The 27,569-nt window shown below is 39.3% G+C and overlaps 1 protein-coding gene across 8 annotated transcripts in view; it reads right to left on the bottom strand.

The window, feature by feature from the left end:
• Window positions 1-27,569, bottom strand: part of RASAL2 (RAS protein activator like 2) — a 359,574-nt gene that overhangs the window by 168,074 nt on the left and 163,931 nt on the right. For all 8 annotated transcript variants that reach the window (XM_078078022.1, XM_078078024.1, XM_078078023.1 and 5 more), the window contains exon 2: window positions 16,747-16,874. In XM_078078022.1, the coding sequence (XP_077934148.1) occupies window positions 16,747-16,874 (128 nt within the window). The remainder of the gene's footprint in view (window positions 1-16,746; window positions 16,875-27,569) is intronic.

Below are 27,569 nucleotides of genomic sequence, written 5' to 3'. Positions count from 1 at the left end.
AGAACACAAGCAGGGGTAGTGGGAGAGGGAGAAGCAGGCTCTCCACCGAGCAGGGAGAGCCCGACGTGGGGCTCGATCCCAGGACCCTGGGATCATGACCTGAGCCGAAGGCAGACACTTAATGACTGAGCTACCCAGGCGCCCCTCACAAAAATATTTTACCAGTAACCTTTATCAGAATTAACAATAGCACTGGTAACATCTTAAATAGTCTGGCAAAATAGGTCAGTAATTAAACATAGTTTCCAAATTCTTCTGGCTCCAATACTGAAATTTCAACAAATTTCAATAATAATGATTAGCACTGAGTTCTTACTTTGCACAAGGCTAAGGAATTTACATGTGTGACATTATGAGCAAGCTATTTTTATTACCATTCCCTTTTTACAGATGAGGAATAATTTATATCTCCAAATGATGACAGTGGACACATAGGATAGACATCAACTAATCCAGCAAAATTGAGATAGATAAAGGCTTAACTGTATATGCCTCCTGCCTTGCCTCAGTAACCCAACTGCTATGACTGGGGTCACGGGGATGATAGCAAGGGAAACTCTCTGTGTTACAGAGAACCTGAAGGGCCAACTCCTAATGTCTTCATAAAAACTGAATAGGACCAAAAATTCCTGTAACTATGGTTACTGCTTGCACGTTGAGAAACCACAAGGCAGAATGAAGGAAAGGTAAAATTCTAAAAAATAAGAGACCAAATAATAGCATCAATAAAGACATGAACTCTTCCAAAAGTACTCTCTAAGACTTTACGAAGAGTAAGCTGAATCATCCATCCCTTTCAAGATAGAAATTATATTATCTCTACTTAAATAATTAAGAGAGTAGTACCAAGAGGTCAGATAACTCCTTCCTAGTAAGAAAAGCAAAAATGTATTCTCTACCCACCTTCAAAGTAGGATAGATGGGGGTAAGCTTTGGAAAAAAATAGTTTGAATCTTTGAACAAACAGATGAACCTAAATAAACACAACCATTTTTGCTATAGCTCTAAAAATGCCAATAATCTGAAATAATGAAGGCCTAAGCCACGCAGAAAAAAGACAGTGGTTATTTTTTATGTTTTAGGAAGGAATGACCCATTATGATCTTTTCTGTGGAAATTTATACTGACCATATCCAGAAAAAAGAAAGAAATAGCTTCTATTATCATATACTTTGTCTCTAACATATCTAAGGCAGAGAAAAATAAAATATATCAAACTATTTTGTCAAAGTTTTAATGTAGATTCTTTGTTTCCCATTCTTAAAATATGATCAAAGGTTTTATTCAAAGTATCACTCTTAAAGGTTAGGGCATTTAACTGCTGACTCAGAATATTGAGGGAGAACAGTGTTGACTTTTATTCTAAACCTGCATTTCTTAAGAATATTTTACTTTTACAACACTATCAATTGATTCTTACCTAAAATATTTTTTTAAAACCTATTGATCTACTCTCTGAAAATCAGAGGGATCATATTCCAAATATCTTCAAATGAACTAAGCTGGAGTTCACAAATCTTAGAACACAGCCAGAGAATCAGTTTTAGAAAGTCAATTTTAGAAAAGCAATCTTGTTCTTTCTGATTGCCCTAATTTAGTTTACTAGTCCACATTTGCTTGTTTATACTGAATAAGTCCTTAAATATTACATATCTTCCCAGTTTTAAAACATGAGAGGAATTTTTCTTTTTTTTTATTTAACCTCTTTGCCTTTATACTGTGGTTCTGAATGCTCTTTTTCCTCAGGGGAGTGGGGAGGATGGGTCAAGTGCTTTAATTCATTCAACTTTAAGGATTTATTTATTTGAGAGAGAGAGAGAGAAGGAGTGTGGATGGGGTGGGACGGAGGGAGAGAGAGAGAAAATCTGAAGCAGACTCCACGCTGAGACGGAGTCCAACGCAGGAATGGATCCCAAGACCGCGAGATCATGACCTGAGCCGAAACCAAGAGTCGGACGCTTAACCGACTGAGCCCCCCAGGCACCCCTTAATTCATTCTATTTTAGATAAGGAAAGAACATAGTAAGGTGTAAATGACTTCTCGGGTATCTAAGACATGTTAATAACAAAGTCAAACTGAATCTCTGACTCCTAGTCCTCAACAAAGTCAAACTGAATCTCTGACTCCTAGTCCTCTTTGTTAGTTCCAAACTATCAATGACAATGAGGAGCAATATGGCACAAATAAATCAGGTTACTTAGAAAACATTATATATATAACATATACCTCTATATTGTCTGCAAAAATCCCCTTTCATTTTGTTTAGAATTACATAGGAATTAATTTTGATTTCAATCTGAGTACATACAGATTACACAGATAGTCAAGTACAAGAAACCAAGATCACACTAATAGCAAAAGAAAGCAGCGCTGGGGCACCTGGCTGGCTCAGTTGGTAGGTAGAGCATGCAACTCAGGGTTGTGAGTTCAAGCCCCATGTTGGGTGTGGAGCCTACTTAAAAGAAAAGAAAAGAAAGCAGTTCCTAAAGAATGCTTAAAAAATGTTCGGGTCTACTATATCCTTAGAAGGACTTTTTAATCCTTTTAAAGAAAAAAAAAAATACTTCCTCAGCTTTCTTATCTCCTTAAGTAGTGGATCTCAAAGCAAGCGGGTGTCCAGGCCCCAGCATCAGCATCACCTGGGGAACTTGTTAGAAATACACATCCTGGGCGCCTGGGTGGCTCAGTTGGTTAAGCGACTGCCTTCGGCTCAGGTCATGATCCTGGAGTCCCTGGATCGAGTCCCGCACCGAGCAGGGAGTCTGCTTCTCCCTCTGACCCTCCCCCCTCTCATGTGCTCTCTCTCATTCTCTCTCTCTCAAATAAATAAAATCTTAAAAAAAAAAAAAAAAAAAGAAAAAGAAAAAGAAATACACATCCTCGGGGCACCTGGGTGGCTCAGTCGTTGAGCGTCTGCCTTCGGCTCAGGTCATGATCCGGGGGTCCTGGGATCAAGCGAGCCCCGCATCAGGCTCCCTGCTAAGCGGGGAATCTGCTTCTCCCTCTCCCACTCCCCCTGCTTGTGTTCCCTCTCTCGCTGTGTCTCTCTGTCAAATAAATAAATAAAATCTCAAAAAAAAAAAAAAAAAAGAAAGAAAGAAATACACATCCTCAGGCCCTACCCCCAACCTACCGAATCAGAAACTCTGGGGGTGCAGCCCAGAAACCCAAGTTTTAACATGCCTACAACTGATTCATATGCTTACTAGGGCTGAGAATCGCTGCCCTAGGGTGGTGTTTCTTTCCTTCCTATCCTGGCTAAGCTTCTCAAAGTGTCATCCCTAATAGAGGTTCTCAACCTTGGCTGCAAATTATAATCACCTAAGGGAGCTTTAAAAAACACTGACGCCTAGACCACTCCTAGACATTCTGAGTTCAGGGGCTGGAGTGTAGCCTGGGTATTGAAATGTTTAAAACTTCCCAGGTCACTCTAATGTGCAAGCAAAGCTGAGAACCACTGATCTATTCTCAGTACCTCCAGCTATAATTATTCGTTTATTAATCCTTGACCACCAGTACTATGTGGTGTGGAGGTATAAATGTGGCGACATAAATAAAATCACTTGGCTTTACTAAATCTCAACTTCTGCATTTCTCAGGCAGGATCTTTCTGGTCTCTCAGCTGGATGCCTGGGGTAAGGCTTTAAAGAAGTTTCTCACTGGCAGAGCAGGTCTCTGTCATTGTTCAGTACAACACTGGTATCTCTATTTTGTTCTCAACACTTCAGTCGCTCTCTGGAAAACCTAGGTAGTCTTGCCCTGAGCATGTGTAGTCCAGCCCTTGGCCAAAGACTTGCCAGTATCCTTTCCAGCAGATTCTAGCATGTTCCCCTGTAGAATTCTGCTCTCTGCCTCCTCAGTTCAGTGGGACTACCGCACTATGCTTGGACTTCAGGTAGAAGAGCACAGTTGGGAAATGGTACACAGCAGACAGTCAAGGCAATGGAGATGATCACTGTCTTTGGCTGTGTATTGTCCAATGCCTGAAAACATTATATATAAATATATATAATCTCTAGTTTTATGGTGTTTTTTTTCAATGGGAGGGCTAGTCTTGTACCAGTTAGTCCATCACGGCTAGTGCCAAAACCTCTTATTATCTCTTATCCAAACCACTAATATGGTTTCTTCATTGGTGATGTTCTGCCCCTTAGATCTATCCTCTACACTGTCATCAGAATATTTCCAAAATGCGAATTTGATCGTATCGCTGTGAGCCTTAAAGCCCTTCAATTGTTCTCCTTCACCTCTAGCAGTGGTTTTCCAAGGCGTGACAGTATGTTTGTGTGTGGAAGTATGTGAGGATAGGGAGGTATCTCTCTGCTTCCACCAGAGCATAATTCTGTGTTTATCTGCTATATAGGGCTTCTGCATAAGCTTCTCCACAAAGCAAAGGTTCTGCTAAAAGAGTGTTTTGAAACTATTATCTTATAGAGTAAGTGCAAACTCCCTAATACAGTATACCAGGTTTTCCACAATCTGGCCACTCAGTGTCCAGCTTCATTCAGATTTTACATTCTAGGAATACCAAATTGCTTGCATTTCCCTAATATATTCCCTATTTTGTAGTTCAGTGCTTTGCTTAGTTGGTTCTCTCGGCCTGAAATATCTTCCCTCACTTTCTTATCTATACCTGCCAAGCAAACTCCTATTCATCTTAACGCTTAGGACAGGCATCACCTCTTCCAGAAATCTTCCCCTTCCACTAATCCCCTAAGGGAAGGTTAAGGTACACCTCCTTGAGGTTCCTCCAATAATAGATCTTTCTCTGTCACTTATTACACTGAATTATAATTACTCATTTGTACAACTAATTCCTTGTCAATAGCTTCCAAGTCAATAGCTTGTACCTTAAAAGTCAATCCCAAACCTTAAAATAGCTCCAATCCACAAATGAATGAAGGAAAATTTGATAGCTAGAGATGGGGGCCATGTTAGGCAAAGGAAAAAACATAACATCAGCCAAGAAGTTGTAAACATATGACATTTGCTTTGTTTTGGAACAGGGGGTAGGCCAATTTATTAAGAGCCTCTAGAAGTGTGGTAGACTATAGAACACCAAAATATATTATGATTGCATTGGGAGGGTTTTAATACCAGGTCATACATAATTCAGGAAGCACTGGGAAACTACTCCAGTTTTTAGATCAGAGGAATGGTTGTCTCTTCCTTGGTCTGTCTCCTTCCTATCTCTCCCTTTTCCAAGACATTCTACAGATTAATATTCATAACACATAGCTTTGATCAAATCGCTTCCTTTTTTAAGCTTCCCTTGGTAATGTCCCATTGCCAATAGCATCTTAATGACACAGACTACAGTCCTTTAGAATAAATGAATTTATTTCTTTTATTCTACCAAGTTTACTTGTGCTATTTATCAAATGTCATTTAAAATCTGTCTTATTTCCCCAACAAAGTTTGGTATGGGGGATAGAGAGGGGAAGGAACTGTGTTTTATCCTTTGTAACTCCTCTAACTAGTGAATGCACAATACAGGGGCACATTATGTATCTGCTGAATAATCTGAAAGTGGTTCTGAAGGAAATATGCCATGGGTAGTTTACCCCAGGATAAATAATAGTTGATTTTTGGCTGTTTGAACAAAGCCTAAATGCTGTTTTCATCAATATATCTGAGTGTAAGTATTGCTTTCCAAAAGCAATAAAAATATTCTAAGATGTTTTTTAATTGCATTATTACTACCTTGCTGCCTATACGCTACCATCCAGCTTTCAAAATTCCCACTACAGAAAGTAGAATCTGGATGGAGAAAAATGGAGCCAGGTTTATCCTTCCTAATGGTTTATTATTGCCAAAAAAAAGAAACTCACAAATTCAGCTTTCTTTTGTATTTTTATGCTGGCTGTACCCTGAAGGGGTTCATGATTGTCCTCTCTGCCATTTCCCTCCACTCCTTAATCTCTCGTTTACTTGGTCCTATCTCTTGCAAGCAAAATGGAATTCAAATGGCCTGCTACACCCTCTTTGAACTGGGCTGGTGCCAAGCCAGCTGGGGCCTTTGCTGGCATCCGGGCAGGGAAGTGTATTTCATAACACATAAGCAATGTCTATTTGGCACAATCTGCATGAAGCAATTTACTGAACCAATGAGTCATTTCTCAAGGTGATACTCCTGGCAGACTTCTCTTTCAGCGTTCTGCCCAGACCTACCCTTCTGTTATATTCTCAAATTGGTAAGTGGTGTATTTAACACTCTTCCCATGTATATCCCCCAAGCAGACTTGTTCCCATTTCTGACAGGAAACATGCAGAGTTAGGAGAGAGCGCTAAAAGATCCCACACACTGAATACATGAGTGATACTAGACTAATATAATCCTCCCACATTCCAGCAGTGCCTGGCTAAGGCTTCAGTTTAAATCCTTATAGAATCTCTTAATTATCTTCTGAACACAGCAATAAACACCCTGGTGATTAGTTGATTAAGGTTTAAAACAGCCTTTTTAGGTAATTTTAGCAGGAAATCCCTTAAACTCCTTGTTTCAATGAATTCTAAATTTTCAATGCATAATTCCAAAGGTAAGTGTTATACTCTTCATGATAATGTGGGTGAAAGGTAGAAGCATGACAGCATACTCTGATCCTTCCACCAAAAAAGTGGCTTTCTAATCCTTTCCTGTAATGAAATTAACAATATATTAAGTTTATCATTTAAGTAGCAGGCACAGCAATGGCTTTACATTTTATCAGAGATTTAATCCAGTTTTTCCAACTTAATGGCAGAACACACCTGTCTCAGGGCATTAAACTGTCTCTGTATCTGCTTTGTACCTTCATCATCCCTTCATCATCCCTTACCAGGTCTACTGCAATAATCTTACTCATGTACTCATGTAGTTCCTTCCAATCCCTTCACTCAATTTTCCACATGATCAACAGAGTTACTTTTCTAAGAAGCAAATCTGATGATGTTATTGCCCTGTTAAATACCTTTCCATGGTCTAAATCATTTCCAGGATAACATCCAAATTCTTTAGCATGGCCTTCAAGGCACTTTATTATTTTGTTCTTGCCAGCTATCAGCTATTTTTTTTTCCTCTTGCAAACTTTATTCCAAAAATTCTGAACATTTTGCAGTTTGCCAAAGAGATATGTTTCTTGACTTTGTATCCTTACACATACTTGGACTATCCTTCCCTATTTTTCCTCCAGCTGAGCTTCTATTTGTCCCTAAAGACATGGTTCAATCAAAAATTTCTCTGTAAAATCTTTCTTGGCGTTCTTCATTTCACATCACAACCCACCCAGGCAATATGTCAGTTAATCCTTCCCTTATGGTTATAATTTTTGAAATAATTTATTGAGGTGAAATTCACTTAACCTAAAATTAACCATTTTAAAATGAATAATTCAGAGACATTTAGTACATTCACAATGTTGTACAGCTATCACCTGTTGAGTTCCAAATGATTATAGCTTTTAATTTACCTCAACGTGTCCCCAAATAGACTACATCTTTGCAACCACAATACTGCACACAAAATAGATGCTCAATAAATAAATAAAAATGAATCAAATATTCAACAATGGAAAAGCACCTTATGGATTATTTTTCTCCTTTTTTATTACCTAGTTTTAGAAAAAATATGGAATTAAGCCTCATGTTCTGGGAAGACTTATAACATAAAAGGAAAAGATAGAAAAGTCTCAAATTTATATTAAGGAAATGGATATTCAGAATCAAAGTTTATAATTTGCCTTTTAAAAAATCTATTGGACAAATATTTATTGAGAATTTACTTAGGTGTCAGGAACTTTTCTAAGCACTGAGGAATACAGCACTGAACAAAACAGACAAAATCCCTGCCCTAAAGCTTACATCCCTTGTAGGGGAAGGGATACAATAAACATAATAAATTAATTATAAGGCATTTCAGAAGGTGGTAAATGCTATGGGGGAAAAAAATATCAGAGCCAAGTAATTAGATCAAGGTTTTAGATGGGAGATATGAGGAGGGATAGTAATTTTAAATAGGTTGGTCAGGGTGGGCCTTATTGAGAAGGTGAGCAGGTGTAAGTAAAGAGCTGAAGGAAGTGAGAATGTGAGTCATACAAATATTTGAGGGAAAAGGCAAGGCTAAGGCCTTGAGGCAGGAACATGCTGATGTGTTCAAGAATCCTAACAATACCAGAATGGCTGGGACAGAGTGAGTTGGGAAAGTTTCTGGCCTTGAAAACTTACAAGAATGGAGTTACCATTAATGGAGATAGAGATGGCCTCTGGCAGGTTTGGGAGGGAAAATTAGGGGTCTAGTGTGAGGCATGTTAGAGATGACTATTTCTCCAAGTAGGGGTGTGATGGGAGATGGATATATGGGTCTAGAGAAGAGAGAAGTATAGGCCTGAGATGTAAAACTAGGAATCACAGCACTAGAGGGTACTGAAAGTCTTAAGACTGGATGAGATTCTAAAGAAGTGAGGCCCAAGGACTGAATTCTGCAGCACTCCCCTGTTAAGATTTAAAGAGAAGAGAAATCTGCAAAGATGACTCAGGAGGAAGGATGACTCCAGAGAGGCAGGAGGAAAACTAAGAGTGCAGGAGGTCACAGAAGCCAAGAGAAGAAAGTGGTTCTAGAAGGAAGGAGTAATCAACTGTATTAAATGCCACTGACAGATGAAGTAGGATGAGAATGGAGAACTGACCCCTGGATTTAGCGAGGTGGAGGTCACCAGTGAGCTTAACAAGAGTATAAATGGTGTAAGAATCTGATGGAGCAGGTTTAAGAGAGAATGAGAGAAGAGGAATTAGAGACAATGGGTTTAAAAGTTTTTTTTTTTTTGTTTTTTTTTGTTTTTTTTTAAAGATTTTATTTATTTATTTGAGAGAGAGAGAGAGAGAATGAGAGAGAGAGAGCATGAGGGGGGGAGGGTCAGAGGGAGAAGCAGACTCCCCGCCGAGCAGGGAGCCCGATGTGGGACTCGATCCCGGGACTCCAGGATCATGACCTGAGCCGAAGGCAGTCGCTTAACCAACTGAGCCACCCAGGTGCCCGGTTTAAAAGTTTTTAAGAATTTTTACTGTTAAGGGAAGCAGAGAAAGAGGAGTGAGATTAATCCAGGCTTATTTCTTCATTTAAGATGGGAAAAATAATAGTATGCTGATGGGGAATGATCCAGTAGAGAGCAAAAAATTAAAGACATAAAAGAAGCAGGGGAGAATTGCTAGTGATCCATCCTTGAATAGGCGAGAAGTAACGGAATGCACACACGTGGAGGGGCTGACCACTGGATTGTAGACAGGTCAACCATAGTTAAAAGAGACAAATCAGGATATAGGGAAATGCTTGCTGGTGGATGGGCAGACATGGTATATGGTAATGAAGTATGGAGAAGTTCTCTTCTGGGTGCTTGAATTTTCTCAGCGAAATACGCAGCAAAGTAACCAGCTATAAGAGGGTAATAGAGAAAGGATTAGAATAGAGGAGATGTAGAAAAAAAAAGTCATTTTATAATTTTTTTGAAAAGATTTTATTTATTGGGGGTGCCTGGGTGCCTCAGTCGTTAAGCGTCTGCCTTCGGCTCAGGTCATGATCCCAGGGTCCTAGGATCGAGCCCCACATCGGGCTCCCTGCTCAGCGGGAAGCCTGCTTCTCCCTCTCCCACTCCCCCTGCTTGTGTTCCCTCTCTAGCTGTCTCTCTCTGTCAAATAAATAAATAAAATCTTAAAAAAAAAAAAAAAGATTTTATTTATTTATTTGAGAGTGAGAGAGAGAGCGCATGCACAGAAGGAAAGAGAGAGACAGACCCCCCGCTGAGCAGAGAGCCTAATCCCAAGACCCCAAGATCATGACTTGAGCGGAAGGCAGACACTTAACTGACCGAGCCATCCAGAGGCCCTGAGAAAAAGTCATTTTAGAAATCATTTTGGGGGGCGCCTGGGTGGCTCAGTTGGTTAAGCAACTGCCTTCGGCTCAGGTCATGATCCTGGAGTCCCTGGATCGAGTCCCGCATCGGGCTCCCTGCTCGGCAAGGAGCCTGCTTCTCCCTCTGACCCTCCCCCCTCTCATGTGCTCTCTCTCTCTCATTCTCTCTGTCTCAAATAAATAAAAAAAAAAAAAAAAAAATCTTAAAAAAAAAAAAAAAAAAAAAGAAATCATTTTGGATTGTGCTACTCAAACTGTGGCCCAAGGTCTTGTGTAAACTGTTACTGGTCTGCAATAAATAATTTAACAGTGCAGAAATTGAGAAGTGTGCCTCATGTGATCAATGGGTTTCACTGTACAGCTCACTTTCCATGAACATGTACAATTTTCATGATTTTATTTCTTCTTTTCCTGTGTTATGGTTATTCTGTGTATATTTGTTGAATTATAATTTCATTTTGGTTAAATCTAATTAAAAATTGGGACTTGTGTATTTACATCTTTTTAAAATTTCAATTTTCTTAACTATTCATTTTATTGTATTTTGTTCACAGTCGGGTGGAAAAAACACTGGTCCTTCACCGCACATAGATTGAGAAGCATTAGTTCAGGAGACCTGGACAATAATTAAGCTAGGAAAATGCTTTGTGATTGCCACGCAGCATTAGGGGCTCACATGAGGTTTGCAGCCATTAGTTTAAAGACCGTCAGCATGATGGATCTTCTGCAGACACATTATGCTGCATGGAAGCAGGGCAAGACAGAAGAGGGGCAGGATTTGACTGAGCTATCGCGTTGCCAAGTAAGCATGATAATGCATGAGAAGGGCAAGGAAATAGTATGCAAGGGATTGATCAGAATGGCTGACCATGGAATTCAGGCTGGGTGAAGAGGGAAGAGAGGATATCAGAGGTCTAAGGGTCAGAAAAGGTTATAGCATCAGTGGACCATGGGTCTCAAAAGGACTGAAGGATTGTTGGAATAAGGGACGAGCTAGAAAGCAGAAGGTGATGAGGAGAGTGTAAAATGCGTGAAATTGAGAATATGAAGAAGTTGTAGCGATGAGGTGGGGTAGAGGAAAAGATTCTTGGAGGAGAGAGGTCAAGGACCTCAGACCCAGGGTGTTGGAAGAAGCGTCTCTGCAGATTTTGGAATCATCACAAAATAAGGCCAAAGTAGTGTTGAAGCTAATGATAATGAGCCAGGAGCTCAAATCAACAAAAAATGAAAAGGAATGACTGGGGGTTGGAAGATGACTATAAGAGGAGATGCAGGATTTGGACTTTTTAGGGAAAATGAGGGAGGGCAGGAAGCAGTCAGAAAGAGGAAGAACAACTACTACAGGCAGCGTGGTATGAGGGCTGTGGGAGAAAAACAGCCATCACTTGACAGGACCTCACAGAAGATGGTGTTCTCAGGGAAAACACAGGTTCTCTTGAAACCAAGAAGTTAAGGGATGCCTACAAAGAACAGCTGGAAGAAACAGCTGGGTTTGCTGATGATGGACTGTGACTTGCAGAGGGTATAGTGATAGGGTTTTAAGAGGTGGTAAAAGATAAGCAGAAGGCAGGGACAGAGAAGAGGATGTACAGAGCCATATACAGACTGGGAGATGAGGGGTTCCCCATTTGTCCAGGGCTACTCAGGATGACTGGCATAAAAACAAAGCATGCAAGATATTGTTTCAGAAAGTTACTCCTCATGGACAGTTATTTTATGAGACAAAGGTGGGGCCCAGGCCTGGAATACTCAATTGATCAGTAATCTTTAATCAGTGGATTTCATCTTGGTTCTAGATAGGGCATGTTTCTTGACCTTATGCTCTCTATCCTGACTATTTAATTTCTTACAGTACTAAATTGAATAAAAGGTAGATAAGGGCAGAAAGACAGCAAATGATCTATTCATAACACTCCTTATTAATAGCTCTGATAAATGACTGCTGACAAAGCAGGTTGGTTAAAATGAACATTTTCAATTATCTGTTTATTCAAACTGGATAACTAGAAATCTTCTATACTAATATTCACTCCACCAATTTTTATTATGTATTAACTTAATATAAACACAGCAACATGTACTAGACTATCCCAGAAAAGGCTGACCTTTATTACATTATTTTAATAAAATAAAACTTAATAATATTAAAATACTGGAAAAGGGTCATGGGTAGGGAGATGGTAACAAAAGCAAGGCAGATTTTTCAGTAGATGGAGAAAAAGAATAAGCATCATAAAGAGCACCTGAGCTAGGCCCTCGGAAGTAAGAATTAAAATAAAAGGGGGGTGCCTGGGTGGCTCAGTTGTTAAGCGTCTGCCTTCAGCTTGGGTCATGATCCCAGGGTCTTGGGATGAAGCCCCGCATCGGGCTCCCTGCTCAGCAGGAAGCTGGCTTCTCCCTCTCCCACTCACCCTGCTTGTGTTCCCTCTCTCGCTGTCTCTCTCTCTGTCAAATAAATAAATAAAATCTTTAAAAAAAAAAAAAAAAGAACTAAAATAAAGAAACTAAAATTCTTTTCTTGTTATTACCTTGGCTTTACTATATTAAAGACTGCTGAGTAAGAGAAGGGATGGAAAAGAAAAGGGACAGAGACGGGGGAGAAGAGAAAAGGGAGACAGGGATCCACAGCCGAGAGCTGAGAAACGTATTTGCTGTTCACTGCTGCCCCTGAACTCACTTCTCAGGAAGGATGACTTACTAAACTGATATTTTACCTACAGCTTTTTAGGTATTTACCTCTATTTTTGGCAAGTAATCTTTGTCCTTTGTTGAACCAGATCTTTTCTTCTCCTCCCCTCCCATTAATCCCTCTTCTTTGTCAAGAACGTATTGTTTATGCTGTGGAGGTAGGGGGTAAAGCGGGGTTATGGACCTACCAAATCAGAATGATCTCAACTCTCTGACAGATCAGCAATAAGCAGATGAGTTATTTGGATGTGGAAGGACTTGTACACTGTCACAGTTTGAGTAAAGTAGTAAATAGCATATGATAAGCTCAAGGGTTTTCTTCATTTAGAAGGACAGAGAGTTTACCGAGAGCTCGATGCCGGGCTAACTACATTCTGCCAACCTCTCCAGATGTACCCGCGGCCCTTCTCTCCCTTTGGTGCAAGAGCAATCTTGTTTTCCTCTGGCTTCAAGTTACGTCTGGCTAGTAGGTAACAACTGGCAAGAAATCAGAAGGCAGGAAAAGAGCTGGAGGGTTTCTTCTCCTTTGCTTCCTCCCTGCTGGCCATCTTTGTTTGGGCAGAAGCTGTGCTCTTCTGGGTAATGCTACACTAACTGCCAAGCAGCCCTCTCGTGCAACCCATCCTCTGGTTTCCAGAAGCACCGCTCCCTTCTTGGCCCTGAAAGTCTAGGGTGATAACAAGATTTCTGCTGTTACTAGTTCATGGTGCTTCACACTCTTTGGTGGGTCCCTTATGCTGTCCATGTCTCTGTCAATAGTCCCTTCATTAAACCTCTCTCAGTGAATCCCTGAGAGTGCCATCTATTACAATAGCTACAGGGACATCACGTCCCATAGCCCTTCCAAGCAATTTTTGGAGCCAGGTCTACCAAATCCAATCTGTTCTCATTCCAAAATACTCAACTCAATATCTATTTCACTGTTCCTCAGTGAAAATCCAACCCTATCTTGTTGAACTCGCTCCTTCATGACAAGTGGATATCATCATGACGCGAGCAACCCGTTAGACTTACAGGCATACCTCAGAGACATTTCAGGCTCAGTTCCAGACCACCACAACAAAGCGAGTCTAATGGATTTTTTGGATTTCCAGTGCACATCAAAGTTGTGTTTATGTTCTACTGTAGTCTATTAAATGTGCAATAGCAGTATGTCTAAAAAACAATGTACATACCTCAATTTTAAAAAACTTCATTACCAAATAATGCTAGCCATCATCTGAGCTTTCAGGGAGTCATTATCTTTTTGCTGGTGGAGGGTCTTGCCTCGATGTTGATGGCTGCTGACTGATCAGGGTGGGGGTTGCTGAAGGATGGGGTGGCTGTGGCAATTTCTTAAAGTAAGACAACAATGAAGTTTGCCACATCAACGGACTCTTCCTTTCTCAAACAATTTCTCTGTCGCATTCGATGCTGTTTGATAGCATTTTACCCACAGTAGAACTTTTTTTTTTTAAGATTTTATTTATTTATTTGAGAGAGAGAGAATGAGAGAGAGAGAGCACATGAGAGGGGGGAGGATCAGAGAGAGAAGCAGAGACTCCCCGCCGAGCAGGAAGCCTGATGTGGGACTCGATCCTGGGACTCCATCCCGGGACTCCAGGATCATGACCTGAGCCGAAGGCAGACGCTTATCTGACTGAGCCACCCAGGCGCCCCACAGTAGAACTTTTTAAACTTGGGGTCAGTCCTTTCAAACCCTGCTGTTGCCTTATCAACTACGTTTATATAATATTCTAAATCCTATGTAGTCATTTCAACAGTCTTCACAGCATCTTCACCAGGAGTAGATCCCATCTCAAGAAACCACTTTCTTTGCTTATCCCCAAGAAGGACTCCTCATCCATTCAAGTTTTACCATGGGATTGCAGCACTTCAATCCCATCTTCAGGCTCCACTTCCGAGTCTAGTTCTCTTGTTATTTCGATGACATCCACAGTTGCTTCCTCCTCTGAAGCCTTGAATCCCTGAGTCATCCATGAGAGTTCGAATCAGCTTTGTCCCCCAACTCCTGTTAATGTGGATATTTTGACCTGTTCCCATCCATGAATCACAGGCATTCTTAAAGGCATCTAGAACGGTGAATCCTTTCCAGAAGGTTTTCAATTTACTTTGCACAGATCCATCTTTGGCAGCTATAGCCTTATGAAATGTAGTTTTTGGGTTTTTTTTTTTTTTTTTTGAGAGAGAGAGCACGAACACACACACAGGTGGGGGAAGGGGCAGAGGAAGAAGGAGAAAGAATCTTAAGCAGGCTCTGTGCTAGGCATTGAGGCTTGATCTCACGACCCTAAGACTATAACCTGAGCCGATATCAAGAGTCAGTCGCTCAACTGACTGAGCCACCCATGAAATGTATTTCTTAAAGAATAAGACTTGAAGGTCAGAATTACTCTGTGATCCGTGAGCTGCAGAATGGACACTGCGTTAATTAAAACAACATGAATCTTGATATACATCCCCATTAGGATTCTTGGGGGACCAGGTGCATTGTCAATGAGCAGTCATATTTTGAAAGGAATCTTCTTTCCTGAGCAGGAGATCTCAACAGTGGGATTAAAATATTTCAGGAAACCGTGTAGTAAACAGATGTGCTGTCATCCGGGCTTTGTTGTTTCATTTCTAGAGCACAGGCAGAGTAGAATTAGCATGATTCTTATGGGCCCTAGGGTTTTCGTAATGGGAAATGAGCACTGGCTACAACTTCAAGTCACCAGCTGCATGAGCCCCAGACAAGAGAGTCAGCCTGTCCTTGGAAACCTTGAAGCCAGGACTGACTTGTCCTCTCTAGCTATGAAAGTGCTAGATGGCATCTTCATCCAACAGAAGGCTGTTCGTCTACCCTGAAAATCTGTTGTGTCGTGTAGCCACCTTCAGGAATGATCTTAGCTAGATCTGCTGGAGAACTTGCTGCAGCTTCTGCATCAGCACCTGCTGCTTCACCTTGAACTTTCATGTACTGGAGGTGGCTTCTTTCCTTCCTTAAGCCTCATGAACCAACCTGTGCTGGCTTCCAGTTTTCTTCTGCAGCTTCCTCACCTCTCTCAGCCTTCACAGAATTGAAGAGAGTTAGGGCCTTGCTCTGGAATAGGCTCTGGCTGAAGGAAATGTTGTGGCTGGTTTGATCCTCTATCCAGACCACTGAAACTTGCTCTGTCTCAGCAATAAGGCTGTTCCACTTTCTCATCACTCCTGTGTTCACTGGAGTAGCACTTTTAATTTCCTTCAAGAATTTTTCTTTTGCATTCATAAGCTGGTTTGGTGCAAGAGGCCTAGCTTTCAGCCTCACTTGGCATTCAACATGCCTCCCTCACTAAGCTTACTCATTTCTAGCTTTTGATTTAGAGTGAGAGATGTGAGAGTCCTCCTTTCACGTGGAACACTTAGAGGCCATTGTAGGGTTATTAACTGGCCTATTTCGATATTGTTGTGTCTCAGGGAATCTCAGACAGGCTAGAGAAGAGGGAGAGAGATGGGGGCAGCCGTCGGCGGAGCAGTCAAAACATACACATTTATCAATTAAGTTCACCGTTTTAGATGGGTACGGTTCATGGTGCCTCAAAATGATTACAACAGTAACATCAATCAAAGATCACTGATCATAGATCACCATAACAAATACAACAATAATGGAAAAGCTTGAAGTGATAATTACCAAAATGTAACACAGAAACACGAAATGAGCATATGCTATTGGAGATATGGCGCCAACAGACTTGCTCAGCACAGGCTTGCCACAAACCCTCAAATTGTTAAAATGTGGTATCTGCCAAGTGCAATAAAGTGAGGTTCAATAGAAGGAGGTATGCCTGTACTTATAATTTATCATTCATACAGCCTCCATTTCTATAAATGTCTCATAACAAAATGCAAATAAAAACTAGCTTTCAGGAATCTGGTCAGAAAGAGAAGTAGTGGGGCGCCTGAGTGGCTCAGTCGTTAAGCGTCTGCCTTCGGCTCAGGTCATGGTCCCAGGGTCCTGGGATCGAGCCCCGCATCGGGCTCTCTACTCAGCAGGAAGCCTGCTTCTCCCTCTCCCACTCCCCCTGCTTGTGTTCCCTCTCTCGCTGTCTCTCTCTCTCTGTCAAATAAATAAATAAAATCTCTTTAAAAAAAAAAAAAGAAAGAAAAAAAAAGAAAGAGAAGTAGCTTTCCTCAGAAATATCCATCTCACCTCCTTCTCCTTGTTGAGCAACACCAACTGGCTGTCTGTGAGGATGCAATACTTCCGCTCCCATGTTGTGGTCTCTGTGTAGGGTGACTGGCCACAAGACAGACGATGGGTAGGTGGCCCCTTGACATCTGAGTGACAAATATGAAAAACAAAAGGGAGAAATCAGTATCATGCTTACTTAGTAGACTAGTATTTCAAATGTAAAATTCTTCAAAATTGAATTAAATAGTTTTAAACATGAACCTAAATGCTAAGTTGAAAACTTAACCTCCTTTGAAGAAAATAAACTATTATAAACAGAGGGGAAAATTGGTGCTTTAGTCTGAAGAAAAGGCTGAAACCCTAGAAAGAATTGTTGGCACAAACCTGACACAGTAATCACCACTGTACATGTACTAAAACAATGGGAGGTTGCTTCACAGCTAAACTAACATCATTCAAAATAAAGAGGTGGGGATGACTCAGAGACAAGAACAAAAGAGAGAGCCTCTCGTCTTCAGGAGGACGACGTTGTACGTACACTTTGAGAGTACTGCTGACCCCAGACAAAGAATGAAGCTATTATCAGCCAGTGTCTTCAAAATGGCTTTATTTCTAGTCACGCGCAAAAATTAAAAATATTTAAACTATAGCATCATATTACCACTAGAGGCCAGTAAGATCTTAAAAACACAGAAAGCAACTTCCTCAAGGCAAGATCTAAATATATTACCATCAGGTCTCCTAGAGGTGGAGGTACACATCAGAGCTAAATGTCTGACTCTTCTCAAATGTCTCATTTCCCTATTAAATACCAAGTGGTTACTCTTACTTTGTTAAATTTTTTTGATATGAACTGTTTACTCATTTAGGCTGCTATAAAACTTGCAACACATCTTAATCAAAACTACACATTAGATCCGCTAAAGAAGGCTTTTATGACAGTTGAATATTAAAAGTTCTTTAGCCACGAAGGACTAATTCCTGTCAGGAATATACTGAAGGGATGATTTTAAAGACATTATTTATTACAATGTAGTTATTATGCTAGAGGAGCATCTCAAACTGGAGAAATTAGAAAACAAACACCTATGATGAGGGCAGGAGAGTTGTAAATCATAAAATAAGCACATTTTATCTATTACATGAGTGTTTTCGTTACTATTACTTTCTACAAGACTCTTTATCACAGGACGATAGGCATTGCTGGTACTGGCTTTGAGGAAATACAAATAATGTCCTAGATATTTTATATGATAATCACCCAAATAAGCAAAGGGATAGCCAGAATTCTGTCAAAAACAAACAAGTCCGTAACTAGGGCACTTAGGTGTAGGTCTCTCCTTTCGCATCGCCTTATTTTCATTGCTCCTCCTGGCTTAACTTCCTTTGCTCTCTAAAAATCTATCTAAACTTGTTGCTCTGCATATTTAGGGGAGCTTATCAACTACCCTACAAATAACTCAGTCACAGAACCCATGTTACTGGGGCTTGGCTGGACATGCTACTAATTCTTAGTTCACTGCTTTCCTTTATCCCCCCTCATTGTTCTGGGTCTGTCTCCTCTGCACTGTGCACAGAAGTACATCTATAGCTTCTCCAGTCCACAAACTCTCTTCCCTACCCTCAAGTCTCCCCTTGTATTCTAAAAGAGCATCTAAAATTATTTTAAAGTTTTCTTTAGACTTCAAAATGTCCTGAAATTATCACAAAAAGCTTGAAACGAGGTGACTCTTAATCCTTTTTGACACATATAGAAGATTCTTGCCTGTACTTAAAAGCCATGTCAAAGCTGATTTTCTTCACATGATTTGGACAAACAAATGGGTTAGATTTTTACCACAATGCAGGCCTATTTTTAGAGTCAAATACCAACTCCACTTCAACAGAGAGGGATGCACCTACTTTATGTGGAAATGTGGTGGTTTTGTGGCCTAGACAAGTTTTCATTCAAATGACTAACCTGCTTACGTAAGTTAGCCATGGGTGACCTAAGCTGCCCACTGTAATTTAATTTGAACAGTAATCTTAGGATCTATACTAAGCAAGAAGACACTGATAGCCTCTGTCCAATAAAATTAGAACACAGGATACTATATTTATAGCATAACTCAGGTTTCCTGACCAAACAGAAATCTGTATCAACACTGAATTTAAGAAAGCCTAAATTCCCTTCCCTGTGTCATCCTAAGTAATTCTCCTACAGTCTCACTGTCTCATGTTCTCCCTTCCTTCAACCTGGGCTTTGTTGTTGGTTTCTTTGTGGTATTGTGAAACAAGACAGTGTCTCACACAGCATTTTGGGACCCCAAACTATTCCTCCCCAGTGCTAAAGGTAGAATGAAGTAGGGAGCAATACCACTGTATTTAAAAAATAAATAAAAAAATATTCTGTCTAAAAGATGAGATTGGTTAGCCATGTTATAAATTTTACAGTTTCACATTTATTATCTAATACCCACTTTTTGATCACTTTGTATGAATGTATACCAAGGAAGAAAACATGAGAGAAGTTAGAATAAGTGATTTTGGGGGGGTTCTTTTAAGCACTTCTGGTGGATTAAGGTTTAAAAGGCATTTTAAATAAGATAAAATAAGATTCTAAAATAACCTATAGATTTAACTCATTCATTCTATCATGTCCTTGTTTCCATGTTTACGTGAAGATTTAACAGTACACTTGTAAAGCCTATATACTAAGATTATATTATATTACCACAGGACAGGCTCATCTTACCAATACTACCCCTCAATCAGTCAATCAATCAATCAATCAATATCAATCTCTCTCTCTCTCTCTCCCTCCCTCCCTCTCCCTCTCAGCTCTAGTAACATACTTCGAACTTTTGACTTCCAATTATATTTAGTGTCTAAAATTTATTAAAGAAAAGGATAACAGAATTACAAATAAGAATCTTAATAGCAAAACTGGAAAAAAAAATTTAGCTTTCCATTGTCCCAGTCCTATAAAGCTCCTAAGGGCACTGGATGCTGGCTTTACTACAAATATTGAATAATTTTAGAAACATTAAAAAGCATCAGAGGTGGGCGCCTGGGTGGCTCAGTCGGTTAAGCGTCTGCCTTCAGCTCAGGTCATGATTCCAGGGTTCTGGGATTGAGTCCTGCGTCAGCTCCCTGCTCAGTGAGGAGCCTGCTCCTCCATCTCTCTCTACCCCACCCCCGCCCATGCTTTTTCTCCTGCTCTCAAATAAATAAATAAAATCTTAAAAAAAAAAAAAAAAGCATCAGAAGTTACTCACTGGATCCCTTTGGAAAGCACTTCTCTAAGACTGGCTATTATCATGCGGGAACTAGTAATTCTCAAATTTCTTTTGATCTTAGGGTCCCTTTAAACTCTTAAAATTATTGACGACTTCAAAGACTTTTTATTTGTATGGGCCATATTTATCAATATTTACCATATTAGAAATTAAAACTGAGAAATTTTTTAAAAATAGTTATTTAATGGTAAGAAACCTACTGCATATTAATACACATAACATATTTTTAATGAAATGTAACTATTATCCAAAACAAACAAACAAAAATAAGTGAGAGGAGCGATACTGTTTTAAGTTTTGGAAATCTCTTTTTTGAAGTCTGGCTGAATAGAAGACGACTGGGTTCTTATATTTGTTTCAGCATTCCATCTATTGCTTCATGTTGTTTGGTTGAAGTATATGGAGAAACTCTGGGCTCACACAGACATGCAGTTGGAAGGGAAGGGTATTTTAATAGCATTTTTAGATAACTGTGGATCATCTTTTTTAATACTATACCAAAGCCTGACAAGAGGATACTTCGTAAAAGTGAGTAAAATGTGGAATCTGACACCACAGCAATGAACTTTTCATACTCTGTTACATTAAAAATCATTGGTGTACCTTATCTTTGAATGGATTTTTTTTACCCATATGCATGAGTTTTTAACATCATACACTGATCATTTCCAAAACACTGGGTTAGTTTTGCAGATTTTCCAAATTATGGCACTTTTCATTATGTAATATCAAAAAATCATATTCATTAATCTTCAGAAAAGTCTTGACCTTACCACAGAAGTCTTTACTGGGAAGCTATCAAGCATTTTTTGGCTTGAATTTTATCACTAGCAATAAATACTGTTGGCTTTTTCTCCTTAAATGAGACCTTTATGTCTTTCTTTTTCCAGAAAATGTCTGCCAAATAGCCAAAACCCAAGAACTATAGTCTTTCAGTTGTTGTTTCAAAGTAAAAGCGGTGTTCCATGAAAACAAGAGGCAAGTTCAGCCATTTGCACAAAATGCTTTCTGTTGTGGTAGCGGTCATACTTCAGTATGCAGCTCATGGGTGCTTCTCAATGTCATCAGACAGAATGTTAAAAAGATGTGAACTCTAGCGTTGAGAGTCAATAAAATTAAGGACTTTCGCTGAGTTCTCCAGGATTTTCTGAAAACTATCTGTTTGCCCCTCCTGTGTGTGGCGGAGAAGAATGCAATGACTGTTGATAGTTTGGAGGCACCTCCTTGATCTTACTACTACTGCCTCAGTGGGTCTACTCATAATTGCTTTTCCATCACCAGTGCCAAAGTCCATACAGTTTTTTTTAAAAAGGGCAAGTTTACTGTGAAAATAGTTTTAACCTAACAGATCAGGGGGATCCTTGGGTTCTAGGGTTCCACAGGCCATACTTTAAAAACCACTGCTTAGACACGGGAAGCCAGTGAGGATTCTAAGGAAATCTGGTAACAGCTTGCTAAGATAAAGTAAGCAGAAAAAAACCAGAGGTCTTATATAATGGATGGGAGACTAATGTAATGGCCTGGCATGGGATAATTAGGGTCACAGACTGGTGACAGTGAAATAGAAAGAAAGGGTTCATGTGACCCTAATTTCGAAATAGGAATTTAGCAGGGAAGTCCGCAACCAATTTTTTCAAAACAGGAATAAAGAAAACCTAAAGGGAAGCTTTTGAATTTGAAATGAATTAGAAGGAGTCACTGTAATCCATTATATCCAAATCACTTCAAAACAGCATTCAAAATGCCAGATTACTTAGTCTACCTGTCAATCTAAAAGTCAAACCCTGGGCCTCCTCAAGCACTAATATAAACTTAGTAACTACCTGGTAAGGAAACAACAGCAACAACAATTTTCTTGTGTATAACCCTTCCTCATAACCCTTCCTTGTAACCAGAGAAGGCGGCATCAGGGCCTGTCACACCCTTTGACAAAGATGATGAATAAAAATGGAAATTCTAGTAGGTATAATCTGTAACTAGTCTCGCTGTAACTTTTCTCTTAGAGGGTAAGCATCTTCTTGTCTCTTCCAGACTTAGAAAGCATCTCAAAAGACTTACAGTAGGAAAGTATTAAAGAGATCTGACTGAAAGCAGAAATAGGAGTAAGGAGAGTGGAAAAGAACAAGTCCATGACCAAATATGGAGAATGTCAAAGAAAAAACAGCTGTGAGAAATTTTATTATTTTATCATACAGCTCCATAGAAGTTCATCTGAGTTGCTTTTGTATCACATCATTTACTAGCCACATGTTCTTTTAAAATTCCAACATTATAAGTTAAATGCAATTGGTAAAATCCTAAACCTATTTGCTGCCATCCAAAGCAAGCTTTACAGAGTATTCTACAGAGAGACTCTTCCAACTAACACAGGCCCTAAGGTTTCATTCAATCTCAATAGCCTTTCATTGATTCTTAGTACCAACCTAAAAAAAGCAAAAACAAAACACGGTTTTGGGAAATCTATCTCTACAGGTGAGATTTTAATGTATTAAAAAAGAAACACATTTCTAGCATGTAGTTTTTATAAACTGCAGAGGTCTGAACTACTTAGACAGATCTATATTTTCATGTGTGTGTGTGTTTATTTCCAAGCCAGAGCCAACCCGGTTTATTAATGGCAAGTTCTTCCCAACATTCAAAATTCAATCATCAGACTCATTTTCATTCTGAATTTGGTTAGAATTCAAAGTCAAAGTATAAACATTACTTTATTAAGTCTCGGAACTGGAGTGACCACTTTTCTTACAGAAGTAAAAATACATCTAAATAACTTTACCACAGAGCTATGCCATTCAAACTAGCTAAGAACGTGTCAATTTCCGGAACTACACAAAGGGCTATTTTTCTCCTCACCAAAATGTTCAAAACAGTTTTAACAGAAGTTCAAGTTTAAATATCATTTATATTCATAGGCCAACTAACAAGCTATATTTTCAACAGATAGTTCTTTATTTTTCTAAAAAGAATAAAAGCCTTGCCCTGCCATACAGCTTTAAAAATGTGGTATATTCTTGGCTATTTTCTACAGGCAATTTCTGTTGCAACAGAAGAAATGTTAGAGTTGCCACGTGAAGACGGTTTTTAATCATAATGTCCATAACTGTAACATGCTGCTCAGCAGCAGCCCCCTGACGTTAGATATATGACCAAATAATTTTATAAATGTGTTAATGCTGTCTGCTCAAGACTTAATGTGGCTGCCATCAATTACTGCATCAATATATTTTAAGTCACTCTCATTTTTATAGTATTGAAAGGAAAGACAAAACCAACCAGGACATTAAAGTTTAATTTTCTTTATTTTCCCCTCCTTACATTTCCACCCTCCATATTCTGTCAAAATGTCAGAAAAATACCTATTTGCAGAATAAGCAAACAAAAATCTTATAATAATAACTACCCAAACATAAAATTATTGGCTATGCACTCTGCTTTGTCCTGACATGCAATGAACCCTTGGGCTGGCAAATTACATTACAGTGCATACAAATCGATGGCCCCAGTAGATTTAAATATGGTCACACTCACCTTGGTGAGTAATAAGGATACTAAGTAATAAATGATTCAGTATGTTTAAGATATAAAATCATTGCTAGGTTAGAAATGTTTGCCTTTACGGAAATACATTTTAGTCTATCATAAATTCACTATGAGACCGTAACTATTTGTTAAAATGAATTTATATTGTGTCTTTTATGCTTAGCTAGCCATTTATGTTTCCTTCTCAACTCTGGAGGCTTAATTGCCATGCTACTTGATCACTGGTGGCTAGTCAGTAAATCCCCTATGCTGCCCATTACCCTTTTTAAGAGAAAGGGAGGGCAGGTAGGAGACATCAAGGGACACTTCTTTCTGGTGAGTGATTTCCTTTAGACTAAGATTTGCAAAGGCTCCCTTTGCTGCCTGCCTCTCAGTCTCAGCAGCACCAGGGCCTACGCCTGGGGCTTCTACCTCTGCTCCATCACAGGCCAGAGTTACCTGATAACAACGTAGTAAGTTTCTTGAAGGCCTGACCTTTAAAGTAGACAATCAGATGTTTGATAAAGGTAACACTTCTTTTTTTAGAAGAACTAATTTTAATTGGATGCTATTATCTACCTATTTTAAAGAAGATGACCGGGGTGGGAAACGATTACCACGATGGTTCCACCTTGCGTCTCCTTCCATGTCACTAGTACAGTTTGCACTGCACCTGATCACGTGTGCCGTTCAAGAGCAGGCAGAACAGATGATACAGTTTTCTGCTGCTTTTCGGACATGCATTAGAAGGAATAAGTCTCATAATTCCCACACAGGGCCAAGTACTGCTTAAGCAACTCCATGGCTTGGGTAACTGAATGGAATGTAGTGGATAAGGCCACGTTTGGATGACAGATGGCAGTCAATCACATGCTGTACTTCAACCCCAATAGGACCACTTACATCTACAGTTCATACTCTCACCTAAACAGAAAAATATAAAATACTCAAAACAATTCACTTATATACTAATCCTTAGAAGGAAAAAAAGGTCTATACGCCAGTTTTTCTTAAACAGCCAAGTATTGTGCAAATTTAAGAAAAGTGTAAGAAAATACTAATCTGTCCCTTAAAACATAACCATGGCCTTATAGAAATGATCAAAACTCAAGATGCTTTTTATGTCTCATTGCTGCTACTGGTAGAAAAATGAACTATACTAAGAATCAATCTCAAACACCATGTAATACTCATTTCTTCTGTTATATTTAGCACCTCTTCCTATATTAATATACCCCCACGCTTGCCTCTTTTTGAATTGAATCTCTTCACTTTCCTTTAGGGGCAGCTGCTGTGGGGAAAGAATCAGAGCTTTAAAAGGAATGTGATTCTTAGTGGAGAAGGAAAAACAGAGTAGTTTACCACTATTGAGAGATCGGTTTCTGAGGTTTTAGCAATTGGTTATACAGCCAATACTGTAAGAGTATCTCTCTATCTAAAGGAGCAAAGAAGGCAGACTACATTAAAAATAAAACCTATCAAGAGTTTGGCAGCATTAAAAAATTTTAATAGGCCTACCTCTCTCCACAGAATCAACTGAAATAGAATTACAGAGCTAAATATGCATCTCTTCTGAATTGTGACCTGTTTGAGTCACAAATCACTGAGCTTACAGTGAAAACTATCAAAGAGATAATATAGGCTTCTCTAAAGAATCCTATCAGTCACTCACTGCTAAGTCGACAACCCAATTGAGTCAGCTCAGTCCTGACGCAACTTAGCTGACTTACATAAGGAGTGAAAAACCTTTCTTTTTATCAAAAACCACTGACCTCAAATCAGGCGGAGGGAACAAATACCTAAATATGAGACTATAAAGCAGTAAAAGGAAGCATTTAGCATATTCTCTTCAATACATCCAATACAAATAGAACTGACACCCCTCTTATCCAAATCTAATCCATGCCTGCAAATGTGTTGGATGGCAAATTTTCATGTAACAGGAGACTATATTCTGATTTTAAGTGAAAAAAGAAATTTAGTTCAAGCTCACCTAAAACTCCCAATTAATTTCCCCAAATATTAAGTATTCTTAATACTTCATATATACAATATTACAATTGTACATACCTATATGCAATCCACCAAAAACTTCTAAATTAAAAATAAACAAGCAAAATCATTAATATTTAATGAACTTGTTAGTGGGTATGTTTATGCACAATACACAGTATCAGATACAAATTACATTTTCCTCTTAGACTGCAGACATATACTGTAAGGTAAACAATAACCTGTTAAGATGCATAGTGAATGCAAATAGCACTACAAAATAAAATTAACAAGGCTTTCTAAAACTAACACCACTTCCATAATTTTATTGTTTCTCACAAATAGGTAAGAACCACATGCATACGTGCACAGTACATGGGGACATATGCACAGCAAAGCTTATGTCTTTCATCTTTTGTCTCTCATTAGCCTTTATCATCTCCATCATTTCTCCTACTGTAAGAGGTTTACTAATCCTCCTTGGCTCACCTACTTTTCACAGGCTTTTCCATTATCTTAAAAGATATTTCGACTGCATGAAACCTTTAAACAACACGATCACGAAATACTATCCTGTTGGGAAAACAACTGATATAGGGGATGGCAGTCTACTCCACTTTCTCTTACCCAGATTCACGTGCAACTTAATGTTTTTGGCCAGAATACATGTGCGAATTTCTTTTAATGGTACTTCAATTTGGATGGTCAATTTTAGGTTAAAAATTTCCAAGTCATTGTAGCAAGTATTTGGATGATGAGAGTTCACATATCAAGAGAGATTTTCGGGGCGCCTGGGTGGCTCAGTTGGTTAAGTGACTGCCTTCGGCTCGGGTCATGATCCTGGAATACCAGGATCGAGTCCTGCACCCGGTTCCCTGCTCAGCAGGGAGTCTGCTTCTCCCTCTGACCCTTCCCCCTCTCATGCTCTATCTCATTCTCTCTCTCAAATAAATAAATAAAGTCTTTAAAAAAAAAAAAGATACTTTCACATTACAGACAGTAAAGAGAAAAGAATGGATAGAGGGAAGCAATTGATGATAAGTGTAAAGTAGAAGAAATAAAAACAAAGGTCAATACAAAAAGAAATGCAGGTAGAGGGAGGTCCTTTGGGAAACAAATTAGAGTTGAAAGAGATGTTAAAGGCTAGTAAATCACACTCCTTCAGTTCATAGATCATTAAAATGAGGCTCAGAAAGAGAAAATTACTTGCTCAAAGTGATGCACTTAGCAAAGTTATCTTGTAATTTAGTTCTTTGATATGTAATCTAGAATTTTTTCTAGCATATCAGTAAAGCTTCTTCTTGCTTTTTGTTTTGTTTTTAATTCAGTGAGTATTTATTTATTGTGCATACAGTACTGTACTTGAGCCTGGGAAAATAAGAGTGAGCAGGACAGACCTACTCACTAAACTCATAGAGCTTTAATTTAGTAGAGGGGTAAAATACTGTACAATTAGAATACAGTTAATTTAAACAATTATGATAAACACTGTAAGAAGCAATAGAGGGTGTTGTGAGAGCATATAATAAGAGCAATGGACTTAAGTCTGTGGCATTGTAGCAGCTGGGAAGATGGTCAGTGGGAGGGGGAAATGTAAGTACTAGCATTTCAGGGGAATGAAATCACAGGCCCAAAAGCCTTTGAGGAAGAAAGTGGTTCTGCTCCATAGACACCTAAAAAGGAGGCCTCTCTGGCTACTGCACAGGGAACAACAGGGTAAGGGCAGGAGCTAGGAAGCTGGTGAGATAGCCTGGGCCAAGGTCATGCAGAGAGATCTTGGAACCAGACTAAGGATGTTTGTTGGTCTGGATGTTAGAAAGGAAAGGAAGCCCCTGAAGAATTTTAAACAGAAGAGTGACACTACAGATGCACATTTTTGTCAAGAGGTGAATGGGGTTTCCATTTACTGAGATTTGGAATTCTGGAAGAAAACCAAGTTTGAAGAGTAAGCTGATGAATTTAGTTTGGGTCCAATTAGGGCAAAAAAAAAAGATCAAGTCAAAGCTAGATCTGCTATCCAGGTCCAAGACCTCTAATCCTGGCCTACAAACG

The sequence above is a fragment of the Halichoerus grypus genome, chromosome 7 (assembly GCF_964656455.1).
Source record: "Halichoerus grypus chromosome 7, mHalGry1.hap1.1, whole genome shotgun sequence".
NCBI classification, from domain to species: domain Eukaryota; kingdom Metazoa; phylum Chordata; class Mammalia; order Carnivora; family Phocidae; genus Halichoerus; species Halichoerus grypus.
The sequence above is the reverse complement of the archived record's forward strand: the minus strand, read 5'-3'. Positions and strand labels throughout refer to the sequence as shown.